The 21021-nt window shown below is 41.0% G+C and overlaps 1 protein-coding gene across 3 annotated transcripts in view; it reads right to left on the bottom strand.

The window, feature by feature from the left end:
* Positions 1-9719, bottom strand: part of hspa12a (heat shock protein 12A) — a 33619-nt gene extending 23900 nt beyond the window's left edge. For all 3 annotated transcript variants that reach the window (XM_038271178.1, XM_038271179.1, XM_038271180.1), the window contains exons 1-5: positions 9636-9719; positions 6786-6913; positions 3340-3526; positions 2259-2363; positions 1968-2084 (exon numbers count right to left, since the gene is read on the bottom strand). In XM_038271178.1, the coding sequence (XP_038127106.1) occupies positions 1968-2084; positions 2259-2363; positions 3340-3526; positions 6786-6913; positions 9636-9707 (609 nt within the window). In that variant the 5' untranslated portion in view covers positions 9708-9719. The remainder of the gene's footprint in view (positions 1-1967; positions 2085-2258; positions 2364-3339; positions 3527-6785; positions 6914-9635) is intronic.
* Positions 9720-21021: the final 11302 nt, after the last annotated feature.

Below are 21021 nucleotides of genomic sequence, written 5' to 3'. Positions count from 1 at the left end.
AAAAATGTGTATAATAAATACATTTAAACAATAAATGTAAACATTTCTTTCAAAAAACAGGTGCGTCATATCCATAGAGATCAGTGGTCACAGCCTGCAGCACATGTTTCAGCGCGGCGCGGCGCCAGGCAGGTGGTTATTGTAAACAAAGTGCTGGGTGTGTTTCTGGCCATGGATCCCAAAGGGAAAAAAAGGAAGATAGCTGATGGGAACAGAGGATTCAAAGAAGAATGAATCATTTGCTTTCATTACCAATGTGGAAGGATTTCCTGCATGTTTGCTTTGGAATGAGAAGAGTCATTTGGAAAGGCATTTCCAAATGCTAAATTTGCTAAATCTCCAAACGCCACTACTGCTGCTAGTTTGGTTGCAGACATGGAAAACCGTTCACAGATGGAACAGGTAGTGCTCTGATGCAAAATCTTCAATTTTTCTTTCTTTCTTTCTTAAATTTTTTGCCGTAAACCTCAAAATACAAATAACTTCACTGTGATGCTGGTGACAGAGGATGTGGGATTTCAGGGTGAAGCCTGGTTTATGCTCAAAAACCAGGTTGTCTGCGTTGCAGTTAATGCAGATATGCCCCCCTTCTTTAAGCAGACACTCTGATGCACCACATGGTGGAGAAAACGGAGGCCTTGTATTGGCTTTTACAGCACTAGTGACTCCTTTTTTTTTTTAAATAGGCTGACAGGAAATGGGATATTAGAGAGGGGAAGAGACATGCAGGAAAGGACCACAGGTCGGATTCGTACGTCAAAGTCGTGTGCGCTAACAGCAGCCTGCTCGCCCTGATTGGTCAATTCTACATCTGCTCTACACTATGCGTATTACCTGTTTGGTACCTAGTGGAAAAAACTCTACAACGCCTGCCACACCTCGGACACTGTCCCAGACACTGTGCAGGAAGATAGTTTGTAGCTCTGTCTGTTGGTTTGCACCCAAAACCAAAACACGCAACGCCACGGCCAGTCTTTGGGGAACACTCACGGGTGAACTGTGTGTTGTCCGGCGTTGGACGACAGGTTGTATATGGCGAACAAGCTCGTCAAACCAACACATGGACATCCACAATCCTAGCTAGTTGGTGATTGTCCCTCTTGCGTTGTGGCTTCAAAAACCATCGCGCAGACCATGCTTCAAAATTGGGCATAAATCAAAAATATCTGCTTCATACATGCGACAGGCTAACTGTGACACACTGCTGTGCGATACACCACCCTTCAGACAACACTGCTCTCATGGATGCAGGTTCCTGCTTGGTTTCTTGTGTCTCAATCAACTCCTCCAAACAGAAACACGTATAGAAAGATTCCTTATCATGTTTTTATAATTTCATTAATAAAACAAAACCTAAACGTGGTGAAGCGGCACCCACTGCTCCTCCCTCACCTTGTGCTACCATGTGACATTTCCTCCAGGATAAACATTTAATCATGGAGGCTTATTATATATTAATACCACAACCCCACATTACCCCTGTTTTCATAGTGGATTAATACAAGCCATATGAGATTTATAGAAGACTTTAACATTTTTGCAGCTCCAGATAGATTTGGTTTTTGTTTTTCTGGTTCAATATGGCTCTTAGAGCAGTTTGGGTTGCCAACCCATGTTCTAAAGTAACACTAGAACTTTTGGCCAATGGGGGCGCTAGACCAGGCTTAGCCCTTTAAAAGCGAATTCTTTCTGCTTTTCTTTTTTAAAGTTTTGTTTAGTGCACAAAATTAAACATTAGATAATGGTTGGTTACCTGTTTTCTAATTTTGGTTAAAAAAACAACAAAAATATGGATGTGTTTTCATTTATTTTTCTCAGGTTTGGTTATAAAGAGACTGCCTGAACGTACACTGACCTTAACATTGTTCAGATAGAAGGTTAACTCATCTATTCCGGATTTTTTACCTCAAGTTCAAATGTTGTGTCACGTATAAGGAGCATGGAAACCAAAACAGTTTTCAGCTCACCTTATAAGCTGCCTCCCTCATGAACTGCTTAGCAGGCATTTTCCAGATTGCTGGAACTGTGATCACCCATCTCACGTTGCTGTTGTCAAATTCACTGCCGGTTTGATCGCTGAGCTCCTGCAAAAAAACAAATTTCAAAACAGAAGGTTTGTGCCTGTCCTGGGCTAACGGCTGCAGCATCAGCTTAACTGTAATGGTTAACAGATCAGTAAAATCATTCCTTAATAATGTGAATCTGCAAGGTATCAATACGGGCAAAAATAAAGCCCTGCATCAACAGGTCCGTGTTACCTTTAATGCTTGCTCCTTAAAGAAAGCCAGTGCGTAGGCAAAGATGTCGAGGGCTTTCACTCGCTTCCCGTTAGCTGCATGGATCTCGGTATCGATGGAAAGGTTCTGGACACAGCAGAAAGACAGGTTTTCCTAAGATTACTCCCCGGGTGGAGCAGCTGGATCAGCTGATCAGGAAGGCCAGCTCTGTGATTGGATGCCCTCTGGACTCAGTGCAGGAGGAGGGAAACAAAAGGATCCTAACTAAATAAACATCTCTGTTGGATAACGTCACCCACCCCAAGCATGAAGCTGGTGCTGAACTGCAGAGCTCCTTCAGTGACAGACTGCTGCACCCTAAATGCACCAGGGAGCGTTATCACAGATCCTTCCTCCCAGCAGCTGGAAGACTTTATACCCACCACTGTTCCCAACAACCTCAATAAGTTGCTGATTTTGTCGCTTCAACCCAAGTTTTGCACATCTCTGATGTTGCTGCTAGTTTCAAATTTTCATTACTGTTACAGTACAGTACTTTATCGTTTATCTTTTAACTCTTCACTATTATGTTATTCTACATTTGTCCACATTTGTGTGACAATTTTCAATAATCTTTCTGCTGTAAACACCAGAATTTCCCCATTCTGGGACAATAAAGGATTTTTTTATTCTATTCTATTCCATTTTGCAGACGAAACAGGACAGATAAAAGGAGTACAAAGCTCCAAGTCTTTTCAAGTCTGCAGCACAATATTGGACCTCATTAACTCAAGGCTGGGCTAGCATTTGGGCTGTAGCCAATCGAGAAAACAAGCCAACCCTGTCATGGAATCTATTTAAGAATAAAAAAAAAGTCAGACAACAAACCACTAGTCTAAACTCGCTAATGTGAGGATGGATTTATTATTTCAAACCAAGCATTAAACCAACAATGCCTTTGTCACATATATCTAATGAAAAAAGAGAAAACATGAGAAGGCAGCTGCTCATCCTGATTCTGTAAAAACATTATATCCTAGACGAAGCCAGAATACGCTGACTGCTCCGGCTCGCACACAGAGCTGACCTGCATTTATTGATCATCTCTTGGTTTCAGTCTTACTGCAGTGGTGTGAAGCTTCATTTTGAATTTCTCTAGGTAGAGCCAGTGTTTGGACTCGCTGGGGTCCAGGTCGTGGTAGAAGTCCCGGGCTGCATAGCCGAAGCTGTGGAACTTTCTGTCTGGAGTCAGGAGGATGGTGGTTGGGGTCTTCTGATTGGACACACCAGGGTCTCCACCCTCCCAACGTCTGGGAGGAGACAATTCAGAAACAAGAAAAAATGCACTTTATTTGTCGATAATGAATTCATTATTTGGACCAAAGAACTTCATGAAATGATCTCAAAACAAATGATGTCTTAAAGGTCAGAGTTCAGAGACTTTTCATCAAAACAATGATTTCTTCAAAGAGAATAGATCCGCAGGACGCCTAGAGCTCTATAGATTAAAATCATTACATATGAGTATAAACTTTAACAGGTCTGGTTACGATGCCAAGATCGACACCAAAGGATTCTACACCAATAGGAGTAGTTTATCATGTGAAATGGAGCTCCGGCATTTCCAGATTCTAGTAGCTCCATTAGTGAGCAAAAAAAAGGCTTCTTCTTGTCGTTACACATCTCAGATTCAAGCCAAAAAAATACCTCCCAAAGGAAATAAAACCAGGAAAAACATTGATTAACTTTTCAGCATTTTTTTAAGGAGTCAAAGGGACTCAGAAGGTTGCTGCTTTCCTTTTGGACAGGTGTCTAGGAGTGTCTTGAGATGAACGGTGCTATTAATTGGTGCTATATAAATAAACTGAATAGAATTTTCACGAGCATAAAGAAGCATTGATTTATTGCACTCATAGTAATACTCGTTGTCTTTCGCTTCATCTAGGACCGGGTTGTGGGGGAAGCAGTCTCAGCAGAGACTCCCTGACTTCCCTCTCCCAGACTCCTCCTACAGCTCGGCGAGGTTCTCCCAGCAAGCCGAAAGCATAGCACTGTCCTGGGTCGTCCCCTGGGCCTCCTCCTGCTGAGACGTGCCTGGAACACCTCCCTAGGGAGGCATCCAGGGAGCATCCGAAAAAGATGTCCGAGCCACCTCAGCTGACTCCTCTGAATGTGTAGAAGCTACTCTACTCCGAGCCTCTACCAGATGACCAACCTCCTTACCCTACACCTCATCTCTAACTGACCTTTATACGACCTCCTTCTGCAATGACATCATGTCATATTTCACAGGAAAAATCCAGAACATCCACCAGAACCTTGGATCAGCCTCATCTCATCACCTCAGCCAATCTCCCTCCACCTACAAACTCATTCTCGTTTTCCCACCTTCCAACTCTCTCGGAAATCACAGAGCTCATCCTGAAATCCCCCTGTCAAATGGACCCCCTCCCAACACTACTTGTCAAAACCTGTCTCCCCTCTCTGGTTCCCCTCATTTCAGCTATCATCCGCACCTCCCTCACCACTGGACCCCATTAACTTCAACAACCTCCATCCTATCTCCAGTTTACCCTTCATCTTCAAGATTCTTAAAGAAAAACAGTTGCCTCCCAGCTACATTCCCACCTATCCGCCAACAGCCTGTATGAAGAGTTCCAGTCTGGTTTCCGGCCACTCCATAGCACTGAAACAGCACTCATCAAAATCACCAATGACCTCCTCATGGCATCTGATTCTGGATTACTCACCATCCTCATCCTCCTCGACCCTGAGTGCAGCTTTTGGTACCATCTTTCACACCCCCCTCTTCAGAAGGCTTTCTTCGACTGGCATCACTAACACTCTGTTTGACTGGTTTACTTCTTACTTCTCTGGCTGCGCTCAGTTTATTCAACTCAAGACCCTTGTATCCACCCCCTCCTCCGTCACCTCAGGTGTGCTCCAGGGCGCTGTAGTGGGGCCCCTACTCTTCATCATCTACCTCCGTCCCCTTGGCAATATCTTCAACAAATTTATAACAATAAAATCCACTTCAACTGCTATGCTGATGACACCCAGCTCTACCTCATCACAAAACCATTGTCTTCTCTTCCGCCTGCCTCCCTCCCTCACATCTCTGAAATAAAAGCCTGGTTCAGCGACAACTTCTTTCAATTAAAGAGTAGTAAAAAAGAAGTTCTCCTTAATGGAACTAAATCAAGTCTTTGCAAAACCGACAGCTTCCCACTTATTATTGAAAGCTCCTCCATTTCACTGTCCCCGCAGGTTAAGAGTCTTGGTGTCATCCTCGATAGCACCCTATACTTTCAATCCCATATCAATAACATTACCCGGTCTGCCTACTTCCACTTAAGAAGCATCAACCGCCTCCATCCCTTTCTTACTTCTCACACTGCTCCCATCCTGGTCCACAGCCTCGTCACGTCCTGACAGGACTATTGTAACTCTCTCCTCTTTATCCTCAAAAATCCCTCCATAAACTAGAACTGGTCCAGAACTCAGCTGCTGACATTAGAACAAGAACTTCCTCTATCCACCAAATCATCCTGGTTCTCTGACAGCTCCACTGGCTCCCTGTGCAGTTCCGGATATAAAATTCTTATGGTGACTTCTAAGGCCCTTCACCACCTTGTCCCCCCATATCTGTCAGGCCTCCTGGATGTTCCCATCCCCTCCCAATGCTCTCAGATCCTCATCGGCTTTATACCTGTCTTTCCCTTCTGCCGTCTCACCCCCATGGGGAGCATTCAGCTGCTGTGCCCCCCGCCTCTGGAACTCTCTACCACCCCTACTTAGAAACACAGACCCACTTCTCCATTTCAAATCAAAACTCATGTGTTTAAAATCGCCTATCCTCTTTAATATTAATCTCCCTGTCCCAGTCTTTGTATTTTTAAATGGTTTTATTCTGTTTTGACTTGGTTTCTCCCATTGTGTTTTTATCTTTTGTACGGTGACCTTGAGTGTCCAGAAAGGAGCCTTTGAAATAAAATGTATTATTATTATTATTATTATTACAGTAAGGCTACTAACACAGAACCAGCTGATCAATCTCACATCTGTAGGTATGATTAACCTGATGACCGTCGTGACATCAGTGAACTGCAGGAGTTTGGCTGATGGGTCTCCTGAGGCAAAGTCATTGCTATAGAGAAAGAAGAGCAGTATGGGGAGAACACACCCCTTTCAGGTGTTAGCCCCTGCCTGACCTTCTGAATCCTTTGAGTCAGGATGTTTGTGATCAACTGACTAGTAAAACCTCCCAGTATGCCAACAGAAACAGTTAGCTGAATCTGTTGTTTTTTTGCTTTGCTCACAGTTGTTAATGTTCAATGTTAACACACTAATAGCCCAAAGTATTGCATGCAGATTTAATCGCAGTTGCAAACAATCCTTTGTGTAAACTTAATTTGGCATTTTTATATATAACCTTCAGAGTTCTCTGTTAGTCAGTAAACTTTTTTTTTTTTAGAAAACACTGTGTGCAGAATAACATTATGCTCTTGCTGATTCCTCACGCCTCCACTTTTACCCCACTGGATTATCTGCATTGCAGTGTTGGCCCACCTCATGGTGTGAATGCACTCCGGCTCCTTAGTGAAGGCGTAAGCATAACCGCTTGATGTTGTACCAAAATCAATGGCCACCACCACCACAAAGGACGGTCCGGATTGCACCTGGTCCGTGTCACTTTGCTGCACACAAAAGAAATCACACACAGTTAGAACAATGACCCATAGCTAAGAATTACCACTGGGAATACAAAAAACTCATTATCATTTTCTTTGCACATCTGCAAAAAAGGGAGTTCTTCTTCTTTGAGATTAGCGATTCTGACCAGCAGCATTTCTTGCTGCTAAGTCCAACGTGTGGTTTATGTACATACAGTATGAGCAGGTGGATCGCATCAGAATGTCGGGCCGTGGAGTCGAAGAACAAACATTGTGAGTTGTGAACTTTTTAACGGATTCATCATACAGTTTGAGTTTTAGCTGAGTACAACGATTTAAAGTATCGTACAGTGGAAGCCCAGCCTTAAGGTAAGACAGGGGTTGACGTTAAGGATTTTTACCACTTGCCCTTTGGGCAAGTGACTTTCACATTTAATTTGCCCAGAAACTATTTTTACTTGCCCAGTATAATGTTTGATAAATATAGTTCCTTATATTCATTTTTGTATATAAATCAATGCAACATGTTTGTTTTTTAAATGTTTTTTGTGATTCAGTATTTTTTAAGTTTCCAGGTTCCTGGTGTGTATATGCACGCGTCAGATAATGAACTCAAGCCTACATTACCGTGTTAACATGCTTATCAATCCTTCCTGCACATTCTTTTCAAACCAAACTTTGCTTTAAACTGTTGTTTGCTTGGAAAAATATAGATTTTAATGTTAAAAATCTAAAAAAAAACTTGACAGGTTAAAAACTTAAGATAAATCACAAGACAGAAGTCAATGTCACAAATGACTAACTTTTATTTTTATTTATTTTATACAAGATAATACTATTAATATAATGTGACTTTTCTAGAGAACCATTATATATAGTTATTTATACAGCGTTTTCACACTCTGACATAATTTCAGAATTCCCTGACTTTTAACTGACTCAGGATTAGTTTTCCCTGACAAAATAAATGCAGCAAAAAGACAATAATAATAACATAACAGGTCACCAATTTAACATGTTTAGCTCTATAACATTTAAATGCACCTCTCCAATGTCTGAGAGAAAAAAATGTTATAAACATTTTTTAATGTATGACCTGCATCACTGTACAGAAGCTTCTAGCTTGTTTGTCGTTTTGGTAACTACATCAAAATTACCGCTAGGTGGACAAAAATCACTAGCCTGGGTGCCATTCCGAACTTAGTCCCGCCCACAACGTTTGAGGTCGGGAAGTTCGGTCTAGCATTGCTCAATAGTAGCGCGAGTATGCTAGCCCAATATCTGGCGGGCCAATCAAATTGTCAGGGCGGGCCTTATACAATGATGGACAGATAATCAACAGTAACGTAATCAACCACGTGACCAAAGCGCGCTTGGGCGACAACAATAATGGCTGCCGCCGGAGAGTTGAGGTGAGTAGATTCTGCTATTAGGTCTGTTCTAGAAGATATTGACAGCAAATTAATTTTAAAAGAGGAACAGAGAAACGCGATCAAGGCTCATCTTCTTATTCTAGGCGTGCAACTGCATGCTTTGATTTTTGTTGACAACAACTATGCGTCGCTTAACATACGTCACGCACTCCGTTGCTTTATTGGTTGTAGGTTTATCCAATTGAGTGCAGAGGCATTTTTTTTCCTGGTTCGTTCAAAACACGCCCCATAATCACAGCTCTATGGAGCAGCATCAGACTCATATTCCGACTAGAATTGAGTCGGACTACGTCAGGCTAAAAAAACAAATCACGCCATCTGGTGGAGAATCACCCGGCTTTTTCAAATCACGCGAGAATGTGTACAAAACAACAAAAATGGCGCCGGCAACGCTTCTGGGTTGTTTTCATCGAATGTCGGTGATTTTAAAGTAATTTTAAGTGATACATTTTTTTTTTTTTTTTGCAATCATTTTTTGCGATCTCCCAACAATAAAAACTACTTGCCCCGGGAGATCAGGCGATGGTTAACATCGAGCCCTGTAAGAATGTATAAAAAGCATCACTGTTTGTCATCTAATGGAGTTAAAACTATGGAATAACTGTAGTGATAAAATGAAAACATGCCATTCAATGATTCAACAGGCTTTTCAGAAATGAGAAGCTTTGAATCTAAATGAGAACTGAGCTCTTTTGCTGTCGTTTCTGCTGTGCTTTATATTCCTGATCCTTATTTAATCAAATCTACATTTAATAGGATGTTTTGATATGGTCCACGTGTCTGTTGGAACTTGTTTAGGTTTAATAATCAAACAGATTTATTATTAGAGTTTAAATTAATTATACCATTGTTATAATTATATGAATTATGTTTGTTCCTGAAAAAGAAATGCTTAACTAGATTAGACAGGACCGTGTACATGCATACACACTTTAGTGTGCATGTGTGAATACTTCAATATTTATTGTTTATGTTGCTCATGATACATTTGGTCCAAAAAAATAACCAATAAAAATAAAAGTTCAAACTAATGATGTGAACAAAAACCTGGTTTGTTGATTTATGGTTAATTGAAAGTCAGACATCAGAGTGACTTTGATAAATCTTCACATCATTTATTTACTTATTTTTCAGTTACTAATTGATACACGTTTACTTATATCTTAGAAATAAGCTAAACAGCAAATATATGTTTTATATTTAAATGAGTTTGATCAGTGTCAAACTTTGTGGAAAGAGATGATCTCCTTACTGATAATAAATGCAGGCAACTATAAAGTTCTGCAAAAACTAAACAGATTAGAAAAAGTCACCTGGATGTGTGACGGAGACAGAGGCGTAATTCCAGGGTCCCCTCCACTCTTGGGCAGGGAAGGATTCGCCATCTCATCTGTGGAAGCAACAAAAGCAGATTTAAGCCATGATTACATTCTTCATATTTTCTTCTAATTTAGTTAATGTGCGATCAGTCATAACAATCATATCTTCTACTTGTATTTAATGCAACTATTTTCACGTTTTCAGTTACAACACAAGGGTCCATCTAGGAGTAAAAAAGGAGCTTCTACTGTTATGTGCTGGTGTAGATTCTCAGCCATCCAGGTCACAGTTATTCCAAAAAAGGGAAAAAAAGCAATCCACTGGACTTTGTTTCCAAGCTTGAAGACGTTTCCCATCCCACCCAGGAAGCTTTGTAAATTCAAAATGTCAGAAATAGTGTAAAACTCGAGGCTTTATAGAGTGGACCAAAAACAAAGGCTTGTTTTGGCTTAGAAAACATGCAAATTGGACTGAACCAATGGGTCCACCCCTTTGGAATGGGTTTTTTTTTACAGAAGTAGCCCTTCAACATTTCCTCACTTTCCTTGACTGGCCCTCTGCTGGCCCTTTCCTGGTCCCCTATGATTCTTTTTTTAAATATCAATCTTTGCACTTAAACATTAGCCTAGTAAACTAGCCCCACCGGCCAGCGGCCAAAATCATTTTTCCTGCGAGTTCGTCCAGCCTCAATCAATGCCCCAGGCCCTAAATCTGGCGGGCCAATCACAACTCAGAGATGTGTTTTGAATGTCTTGATGCAAACCGGGCGGGGTTTTGAGGGCGTGACGACAAAGTTGTGCGACGCTGGAGAAAGCACAACAGTAGCATGGACTGCGGCAGCAGCAGCTTTCAATGGAGCGCTCCATTGGAAGTTAAAAGTTCTCTTTCTGTTGCTGTTGTTCAATAAAAGTATGTTTTAAGATCATTTGAGGCGAGAATATTATACTTTAAAGCGTCACTATATGATCCATTTACCAATTTAATGCGTAATTAAAAAAACTATTTCTGAAGCTGAGAGGACCGCGGCAACCAGCGGAGCTCCGAGGCTAACGGTAGCCAGGGCTAACAACAGACCGTCCACAGCAGCCCTCTATTGGCATAGTCGTGTGTGAAGGACCGCTGGCTCTGATGGAGATTTTTGACTCAGCTTTGGAATCAGTTTTGGAAGGATTAGACTTGGGGTTTTCCTTGAAATGTGAGCAGGAAGAGGCTCTGTGCTCATTCAGGATTTATTTGCCGTTCTAATGACAGGCTTTTTGTTTACACTCCCCCACCAGCTTTCTGTCGTACTTCCTACGTCACAGTGAGTTGCTCTCATTGGTCAGAGCGTTGGCCAATAGGCACAGACAGCGGTTTAAAAACAATGGGTTGTTCTCATCAGCAATCTTCCGATGTCTCATGCTGCGTTCACACCAAACACAGCAAGAGCAGCAAAAACGCGTCTGCTGCTTCCTTTTTGCTGCTGTACCAGTTTAGTTCTGATTCGCATCTGAAGCATCTTTGCCGCTCTGGCTGCGTGGTTGAAGAGTGGGTCTGATGCGCGTTGGGCGGAGCTACTCTATCCTTTCTTTGCCCTGCAGCTATATTTTCTGTGACTGGCTGTTAGTCACAGAAAATATAGCTGTGGGAATAAAGTAGTTTTAATGTTTTTAAGTGGGAAAATCCACCTGAAAACTTCCTCAGTGCAGTCAGTTCATCCAGATTACCCTCCTGCCTTCCAATAGTATTTCTGTCGGAGCCGCTCAGACCCCCACATTACGGCAGTGCGCTGTCAGTAGGATTCCCATTCAACAGCATCCTCTGGCCCGGTCGCCTCCTCGCGGTTTGCTGCGGTGGCTGGAAGGTGGTTTTCATGTACCTAATCCAAACTGCAAGCACCATTATAATAAAAGCAAACATGTTTTGCCAGCAGGTTTCAACATTTTAAGTTCATTTAGGCGTTAATAAGCTATTTCAGGGGAGTGATCATAGCGCTCTGTATCATCAGTGATGTGTTTGCCTCCCTGGCAGCTCCCAGATCAGCATCTCTGATTGGTTGATGTGGCGCGTCCAGCAGCTAACGTTCCATTTTTCAATCTCGAGCATCAGCTGCGATTGCGGCGCGTCACGCGCGTCTGATGCTCAAACGCTCCTGACACGCTGCGCCTGCTACTCAAAACGCGCTGCGGGACCTTTTGTTGCGCCTTGACGCGCACCAACCATTGACCTTGCATGTAAACTAGCTGCTCCTGCTGCGTTTGGTGTGAACGCAGCATAATTCATTGGGAACTACATAACAGACTAAATAACACCTTTCTTCTCACATTCATATACTCACAGTTATAAAATTACAAGAATAAAGTAATAAAATTATGAGACAAAGTCTTAACATTACGAGAATAGAGATGTAAAATTACGAGAATAAAGTCGGAATATTACTAGAATAAAGTTGCAACGAGAAGTCATAAAATTACGAGAACGAAGTCATAACATTACGAGAATGAAGTCTTAATATTATGAGGATAAAGTTGTATTTCATGACAACTCTTACAAGAAGCACTGTCTTCCCTGAAATGGGGAATTTCGAGCTTCATGTGAAGTTACTTTGGCATCGGTTTGACAAATAAGAAACACACCAGCATCAAACAGGGCAGTAGGTCAAAGTGGTCTAAGTGGTGGTTGCTGATTGGTGGAGCTGGTCGGCCGACATATGCTGTTCGGAGCTTGAAGCTTTGTTTCTGAAACAGGTTACGTTATGATGACTTCTGTCTCATTATTTTTCAACTTTATTCTCATAATTTAAGACTTAAATCTAGTAATGCTATGACTTTTTTCTCGAAATAAAAACAAAAAAAATCTCTAGCCTGGCCATAATACTCCATCGTACTGCATAGAGCAGGTTGACAGACAAAAACATTTTTATTTTATCTTAAATGCAAAATATGTATAATTTTAAAAAAAATCTTGGTATAATTCCTGCTCTAAGAGAGTCACTCCATCAGCTAAAGGCATGTTTTACAGTCTCTATACTCCAGTTAATGATTAATCGATTACTAAAATAGCTGATGATTATTTTAATAATCAATTAATCCGGTTGATCTGATTAATTGTTTCAGCCTTAAAGCTGCTGCAGAATTTTAATCAAATAAAAGAAGAGACATTTGGGTATCAACATTAAACCTAATGGGTTAAATGCTGAGCTTTCAATAAAACACATTTCTAATTCCTTCCAGAATCATCTCACAGAAACTCTATTTTAAAGGCAGCCATGTTGATCCAGCTGCCGTCGGGGTGGAGGGAGGGAGGGGGTAAAATTGCCTGCCATCAGTTTGATCTCTGAACTCTCAGGAGGGCATTTCAAAAATGCTCTGTTGAGGTTTTCCAACCCAAGGACTGTTGAGGGAAGCTTCTTGCACAGCTGGTCCTGCTCGCACAGACAAAACCAGCAGGAAGCAGACAGTAGAGAGAAAATCTGGGAGTCTCCATCCTGAACTCTGGAAACTCACAACGTCTAAACGGCTCGAAAAAAAAAAAGAAAAAAAAAAAAAAGGAGCTTTGCTCTTCTAAAACACAATAACAACATGCTCTCCATTTAAAAAGCTGAAAAATGCCTGTTGCAGCTGTCTTTTAAACACGGTGACATTTCAATTCAATGGAAGATTGTCTCCCTATTTGTGACCATCATTTTCATTAGCCTGGCTTAATAGCCTTTACTAAAAGTGTTCTTTGAACACATACAACAATAATACTCCCTCAAGGTATTGTAAGTGTCTAGCAGAATTGTCTCTCAACAGGACATCATGTTATCCACCCTGTTTTTTTGCCTCGCTCACCCTTTTCTCTGGTCCACCCCTACAGTGAGGATGAGTGGTCTGAAGATCTGTAATACACTTTGCTGAGCAATTACTCGGCAGAATTACAGACCACCTGTGGCTACAATCCATCCAGACACCATCCAGCTGGCCTTCATGCAGCACAAGAGTTCACTCTCAAATCTACTCTCAAACAGGACAAAAGCTCCAGCAGCCAAATCACAATAAATGTGTAGCATCCTGATGAATAATTCATGAGCATCGTCATAGACCACTGTCAGACACTTAATACGCTGCATTGCTTGGAAATTTTAAGCTGTGAAAATGTGTTGAAATCATCTTCTGTTGCATAAGAGTGCAGAATTGTTGATTAACTGGCCAAGGAGGGACAAAGATAAAATAATGGATTTATATCAAGAAACTAAAGGATGCACGGATATGAACATTTAGGACGATACCAACATCCAACACTAATCTCTCTGATCAGGCCAATGATAGATTTTTACCTACATTTGATCCTATAGTCAATGGGCAATGACTGGTAAATGGCTGATTTTCTCATGTAGGGCCATGACCTAACCCGTATAAGGACTACTGATGTCACGCTGGTGTAGGTAACAGATCTGCTTGGGTCCTGCTTCATGCCAGTGACATTACGCTATATGATTGGCTGAGCATTACCACATGACGTAAAACACTGCGGTTGCCCAGATAACGATAGTAAAAAACAAGAACCTGTGTGCCGAGTCTGGAGCATCTGTAGCGTTAGCATGTTCAAAGGAAAAGTCAGTTCAGCAAGGAATAACCAATGGATCATCATCTATACCTAAAACTAATACATCCATCCATCCATTTTCTATCATGCTTATCCAAAGCGGGGTGACCAGGGATGCTGGTGCCTATTTCCAGCTGTCTACGGGTGAGAGGCGGGGTCCACCCTGGACAGGCCGCCAGTCCACTGCAGGGAAACACAGAGGTAAACAACCATTCATGCACACACTCACATCTAAGGAGAATTTAGAGAAGCCAATTGACCAAATAACCTAACCTTTTGGACTGTGGGAAGAAGCCGGAGTACCCTGAGAGAACCCACGCATGCTCAGGGAAAACATGTAAACTCCATGCAGTAAGAGCCGGGCTGGGAATCAAACCCAGATCTTCTTGTAAGGCAGCAGTGCTACTCACTGCTCCACTGAGGAGCCCCTAAAAACTAACACATTCACAGTGATTTTGTGATTTTAGCTTTAATCAGTAAAAAAAAAAAATGACCTCACTCCTGACATCTTCCAGCAGTGACGTCACGGTGCGGTAAGCCTAGCGCCGTTCTCCCCGCTTTACAAGCAAAATCAACGGGAACTACTAGACACATCTGCAATCAACAACAATTATTGAAGATTTCCAGAGGACTTCACCATTGAAATTCACCAGAGCTATAGTGAAACTGACAATGCCCACGTGCATGGCAGCTGGATGTTGGAATACATCGGGTAAAGGTGAAGAAAAAAGAAGAGGTTTTTCACCTTTCTGATTCCTGATCCTCCACGGACGGGTTTGTCGTTGGATTGCCAACTTAAAAAGGGAGGATTTGCCATTGAATGTTTTCAAGATGACTTGGATAATAGCGTGTTGTGACAAACACCAGATACAGCACTGGGACTTGATCGATAGCCAATACCGCACTGTGACGCCACAAACCAGTAGGAGGCAGTAGTGTGCTTTGACAAACATGGAGGCCTCCAGTAAACCACATTCAAATGAAAATTACTCTTAATTAAAAACACTTTATTGTGGACATTAAGATCTAAAGAGAAGCGCCATCTCCTGGTCAGACCCTGTAATTCGGTGAAAGGGTGGAGTCAGAATAAAAAAAAATTTGCACACCCAGGAGAAGGCCAATGGCTGGAAGCTGGTAGGGATTTTGTTGCCATTCGGCTGGCTTTTGTCTGGGAAGGGCCATTTTGAATGGCTTCTACTGTACTGAGACTTAGAGCAGGTGCTGATCTTTTGCTGACTGCAGAATGATCCATAGCTATCACTGAAACAACCATTTCTTCTTCTTCTACGGTTTCCGTTTCCTCCTGAAGTCAAAATGACTTCCTGGTCTTGTCCACTTTCAGCTCCCCAAGGAGTTGTACCTCCTCTCTAAATGCAAACTTGATCTCATCCTAGATGAGACTCATTACTATTGTGTTATCTGCACCCTTTATGATGGTCTGGTAGCCTGGCGTTCTCCACGGTCACAGACCATTAGGATGAACAGCAGCAGGCCTGGCACACAGCCCTGGGGGTTCCCAATGCTCAGTCAGATGGTGCTGGAGCCGTTTCTAACCATCCGGGGGGGGGAATCAGACCTAGATGATCCAGGTTACTTACTGGATGTTTGGATATTATTGTGTTTAAAAAAAAAGGAGTCTACAAACAACATTCACATGAGGTTTTACTTCCATCAGTATCCTGGGTTCCTTCATTATAAGACAAGTTCAATTCAAGACTTTTTAAGACCTTTTAATGCTACTTGAAATAAAAAGTTAAGATAAACTTCACAATAAACAGTAGAAAAACCTGGTTGTGACAAAATTTACCCAAATATTTATCTGAATATAAATCGTTACTTTCTGGCCCAGAAGAAATGATTATTTCCTTAGAGGAAGAACAGAGAGAGACAGATTTTATTTGTCATTTTGTACACACAAGTATAAACAAAAAGAAATAGCTCTCTAAACTATGTTATTTTTTAAAGTGCAGCCTTTTTTTTTTTTTTTTAAGCTAAAAGCACACAAAGAGCAGACTTATTTCTAACAACTACTGAACCGAATTCACCAACTTTGTTTTGTTCCAGACTAAAAGTCCACAATCCCTCTGCTTTCATTGTCGGCGAACCGCCAAACATCATCCGGAGATTTAATTCTACTGGCGCCGTTGTTGATGTAGGAGATTCTGTGGAGGCGTTGCAGAGACAAGGGTGCAACAGAACGGAGAAAAACCTGCTGCTTCTGGATTTGGATGCTTCGCGTGTCTGACTCCACTGCCTTGATTCCCGTCGTTCCTCACCTACATTCCCTGCTTCTGGTTTTAGCCATTCAGAGAACTCTTCATTGAATGGACAATACCGGTGAATTTCCAGTACCCCATGTTGTCCAGATAAAAACTCAGCGGCGCATCACCCCTACTTCTTTGTTTTTATGTCAATTATTTTAATATTTGATATGGATTACAAAAAATAAAATCCTATCTATGTAGTGGTAACGATCTCAAGATCTATAAAAACAGATTAAAGACAGTTTAATACCAATTAAGGCCTTAATTTGATATTGAATAATTCAATGTCTTTTAAGACTTTTTGAGGATCCGCTGGAAGACTGTTTGTTAGCATCTATATTCTTTTTCTGATAATGCTGGTTTCAGAGAATAATAGGAATTGATCATCAAGACCTGCTGAGCACCTGTAGCCTAAGATCAAAGGGATTTTCTACCACATACAACTGTGGTGTTGGGGTATGTAGAGTCAATTTAGCTATTTTATGAAAAACTATTTTATGAAAACTGCTTTGTCTCTATTTTTATCTCTAAGTGTAGCAATTAAAACAAGGAGTCTTTACATAGAGATAGCAAATGTTGCACATAGTTCCAAGCGGAGGAGGGGTCCTGGTGCCAGATTGGTGGCTTATAGATTTTTTGGTAAGAGGAGGAAGAAGATCATTAGCAGAAGAAAGAGGAGAGTCAGGAAATGCTGTGGTGTCTGATTTCAAAAGGTGAAAAAAGCATCTAGAGTGAAAAGGTCAGAAGCTCTTTGAAACAGAGACAAATTCCTTTTGGTGATATTAAAGAAAAATTCAGAATTCAAACATCTGAAAGTATTTAAATATGAAATGTGTAATAAAGTGTTTTTAATTAAGAGTAATTTTCATGTGAATGTGCTTTACTGTAGGCATCCATGTTTGTCAAAGAACACTACTGCCACCTACTGGTTTGTGACGTCACGGTGCGGTATCGGCTGTTGATCAAGTCCCAGTGCTGTATCTGGTGTTTGTCACAACGCGCTATTATCCAAGTCATCTTGAAAACATTCTTCTTCCAAATGTTGGCTACATATTACGGGTTTTTTCTCTGGCCAGAAGTTCGATGGCAAATCCTCCCTCTTCAAGCTGGCGATCCAACGACGAACCCGTCTGTGGAGGATCAGGAATCGGAAAGATGAAAGAGCAATTTTTTTTTTCCCTTTTACCCGATGTATTCCATCATCCTCTGGAAATCTTCAATAATTGTTGTTGATTGCAGATGTGTCTAGTAGTTCCCATTGATTTTGCTCGTAAAGCGGGAGAATGGCGCTAGGCTTACCGCACCGTGACGTCACTGCTGGAAGATGGCAGGAGGGAGGGGTTACTATATTTGGGCCAAAATGGACGCTCCCAGACTCAGTGATCGCAATGAAAACTATTGTTTTTATTTTTTTACTGATTAACACTAAATCAATATAATCACCGTGGATGTATTAGTTTTATGTATAAATAATGATCCATGCTGACCGGACTGGGACCGGACAGTCCCAGACAGACATTTAAGGGTGGTACTAATGTTGAGTGTTAGGAGAAAGCGTTTAATTTATGGTCTTTCCAACACATTGGTGCTCCAATAAGAGGCGAGAGTTTTCTTCTATCTGATATTATTGGATTTCAGAATAAAAGGCCCAGATGCTAATGATGTACGTTACACATGCATTTTATTCTCTCACTCTAGTCTCTAGTTCACCTCAGTTTTTTAAGTCTCCTTTAGGCTTTACTATGAATGTGGAGAAATGACCATCAGACAGTAGCATCTACAGGATGGCAGCCCTAAAGCTGGGCCTACACTGTACGATTTTTTGCCGTTTTCAGGCCGAATTTCCAGTCGAAAGGTCGGGAGAAAATCAAACATCATTCATCCATCCATTCATCATCCATCCATCCACCCATCATTCATCCATCCATTCATCCATTCATCATTCACCCATCCATCCACCCATCATTCATCCTCAATACACCCATCATTCATCCATCCACCCATCTTTAATCCATCCACCCATCATCCATCCATCCATCCATCCATCCATCCACCCATCATTCATCTTCCATCCATCCACCCATCATTCATCCTCCATACACCATCCTCCATCCACCCATCATTCATCCATCCACCCATCTTTAATCCATCCACCCATCATTCATCCATGCATCCATCCACCCATCATTCATCCTCCATCCACCATCCTCCATCCATCCATCATTCATCTATCAACATCCATCATCCATCCATCCATTCACCCATCAATCCATCCATCCCTTTATGTTTGGGGTGGGGTTGGTGTCTTTCTCCAGCTATCTATAGAGTGCAGGGTAGTCCCTGGACAGGTCGCCACTCCTCTGCAGTTAACATGCTGCCCCTAAATGTCATTCAACTTCTGACACAGAATCCATTCCTTCACTGGAAAATCCTGTGAAGTACGGCAGACAACTTCAATCGTCTTTCATGAACAAATTATACATACCGTAATAATCAAGCAGAATGACTCCAACTAACCAAAGAAAAGATATCAAACTTCAACAGAAATGTACAGAAAAGCCACAAGCAGGCATTCAAGCAAGGCTTAAACATTACAACCAAAAGAATAAAAATGAATACTAGGCAACTAACGATTAGTTTGCAAATCACTGAATCCTTTGATTATTTTTCGATTCATCGTTTTATAGTCGGATAATAGTCGGCCAAAGGTTCCGGAAAGAAGACTCTTTACCAAATTAAACCAGGTGAAAATAAAACTCTTCCACTACAGGAGTTCTGGATAAAGCAGATTGACGGAGGAAAATTATTTTCTTTTTTATCTTAAATGCAAAATATTTATTTATTTTAAACAATTTTGGTATAATTGCTGCTCTAAGTGGGTCACTCTGTCAGCTAAAGGCAGGTTTTACAGTCTCTATACTCCAGTTAAAGATTTATTGATTACTAAATTAGTTGACGATTGTTTCAATAATCAATTAATCTGATTTTTTCAGCCCTAATTACTACACAGGTTTTTGTTTCCTGACCAAAGCAGTCTGCGCTGGATTATAGTTTTCTGGAGCCCAGTTCGTCCTGTGAACACATTCATACCAAACAATAATAAACATCTGGAACAAAAAGAGAATCTTTAATTCTGTTCCCTTTCACAATAAAAGCCTGCTCCTTTTTTCTTTTTTTTTCAAAATATGCAACATTTTCCAAGTAGAGCTTTGGTGAAGCATTTTAGTTGAAATATAATTCTACTTCTACAACCTAATTATTTCTGATATAACAACATTATCATATTTTGAGTAGCATGACAAAAAAAGACATGCTAGAAGCTAGCACGGTAGATCTGAGTGCTTTGGTGATTTACGCACTTTGTAAAGTTTTAACATCCCTCTGAGTGAAACCAGAAGTTTCACACAGAGGGATGTTAAAAAGAAGGTTTAACCAGTTTAAAACAACTGGTAAGAGTAAAGTCTGTCCCATAGGGGTGTGCAAAATAATCGTCATGATGATGCATCGCGATTTTAATTTTTTTGTGATCTACTGAGTCGATTCTTGACGCCAAGTATCGATTCTTAATTTAAAAAAATGAACAAATAAAATACATGAATGGTTGGCGCACATCAGCCAAACCAAGTGGAATACAACTTCCAGTCCAGAAGATGTCGCTGCGGATGTGTTGACGCCCGATGCCTTGTGTCACAAACATTTCCGGCTGTGGGATACTGTGACGACTCATTCAAAAACAAAACATGGAGGAGACTGAGAAAATTCGCCCGGCTCCATCACATTTCAAGTCAGATGCTTGGATGCATTTTGGCTTTAAAAACAAAGAAGGTAAAAATTAAATTAATATGACGCACGTCATTTGCAAAAGGGGAAATATACATTTGAATGTTTTTATTTCATTGGTTTAAAGGACCACTGAAGCCATGTAAACGGCACTAATTATCCTTATTTTGTTATTTTAAGTTTGATGAATCCTAAGATCTTTTTGTCAGTGTGTCCATGCCAGTAATAGTAATATTTGTGTCCAGTGTTTGTTTTCATGGCAACACCTCCAAAATTCGTTTCAATAAATACAGCTATGTATGAATTCAGTTGCTTTCAGTTATGTATCAATTGAAGACACTATCCAGATCATACCCAGTCAGTCAGCCACTGGTAATGGCTGTATCCTTTTCCTACAGTGTTCAGTGAAAATATTGCAATGCATTGCAATATTTCAAGTATCGTGATGCATCGTAATAGAATCGTATCGTGGCATGTGAATCGTGATTCGAATCGAATCATGACTTCTTTGCCAATACCCACCCCTACTGTCCCAGCAGATTGGTGGATTACTTTACAGCAATATCCCAGTTAGCGCACACGTTAGTAAAATAATAGTCAAGGTCAGCACAAATATACCGTCTGTTAATCATAGTTCTGCATCTCTGTACATTGTAAATCAAAAATGTTTCACAGCCAGTATTTAATACAGAACAATTAATAGATAAAATATAATGATTCATATTCTTTTAACTTAGCATGTATTTGGTCCCTGACAGAAAACCCTGTC

This window comes from Cyprinodon tularosa, unplaced genomic scaffold (genome assembly GCF_016077235.1).
Source record: "Cyprinodon tularosa strain WSP-4 unplaced genomic scaffold, ASM1607723v1 ctg792, whole genome shotgun sequence".
Lineage (NCBI taxonomy): Eukaryota > Metazoa > Chordata > Actinopteri > Cyprinodontiformes > Cyprinodontidae > Cyprinodon > Cyprinodon tularosa.
This window is presented reverse-complemented; position numbering and strand designations above follow the sequence as displayed.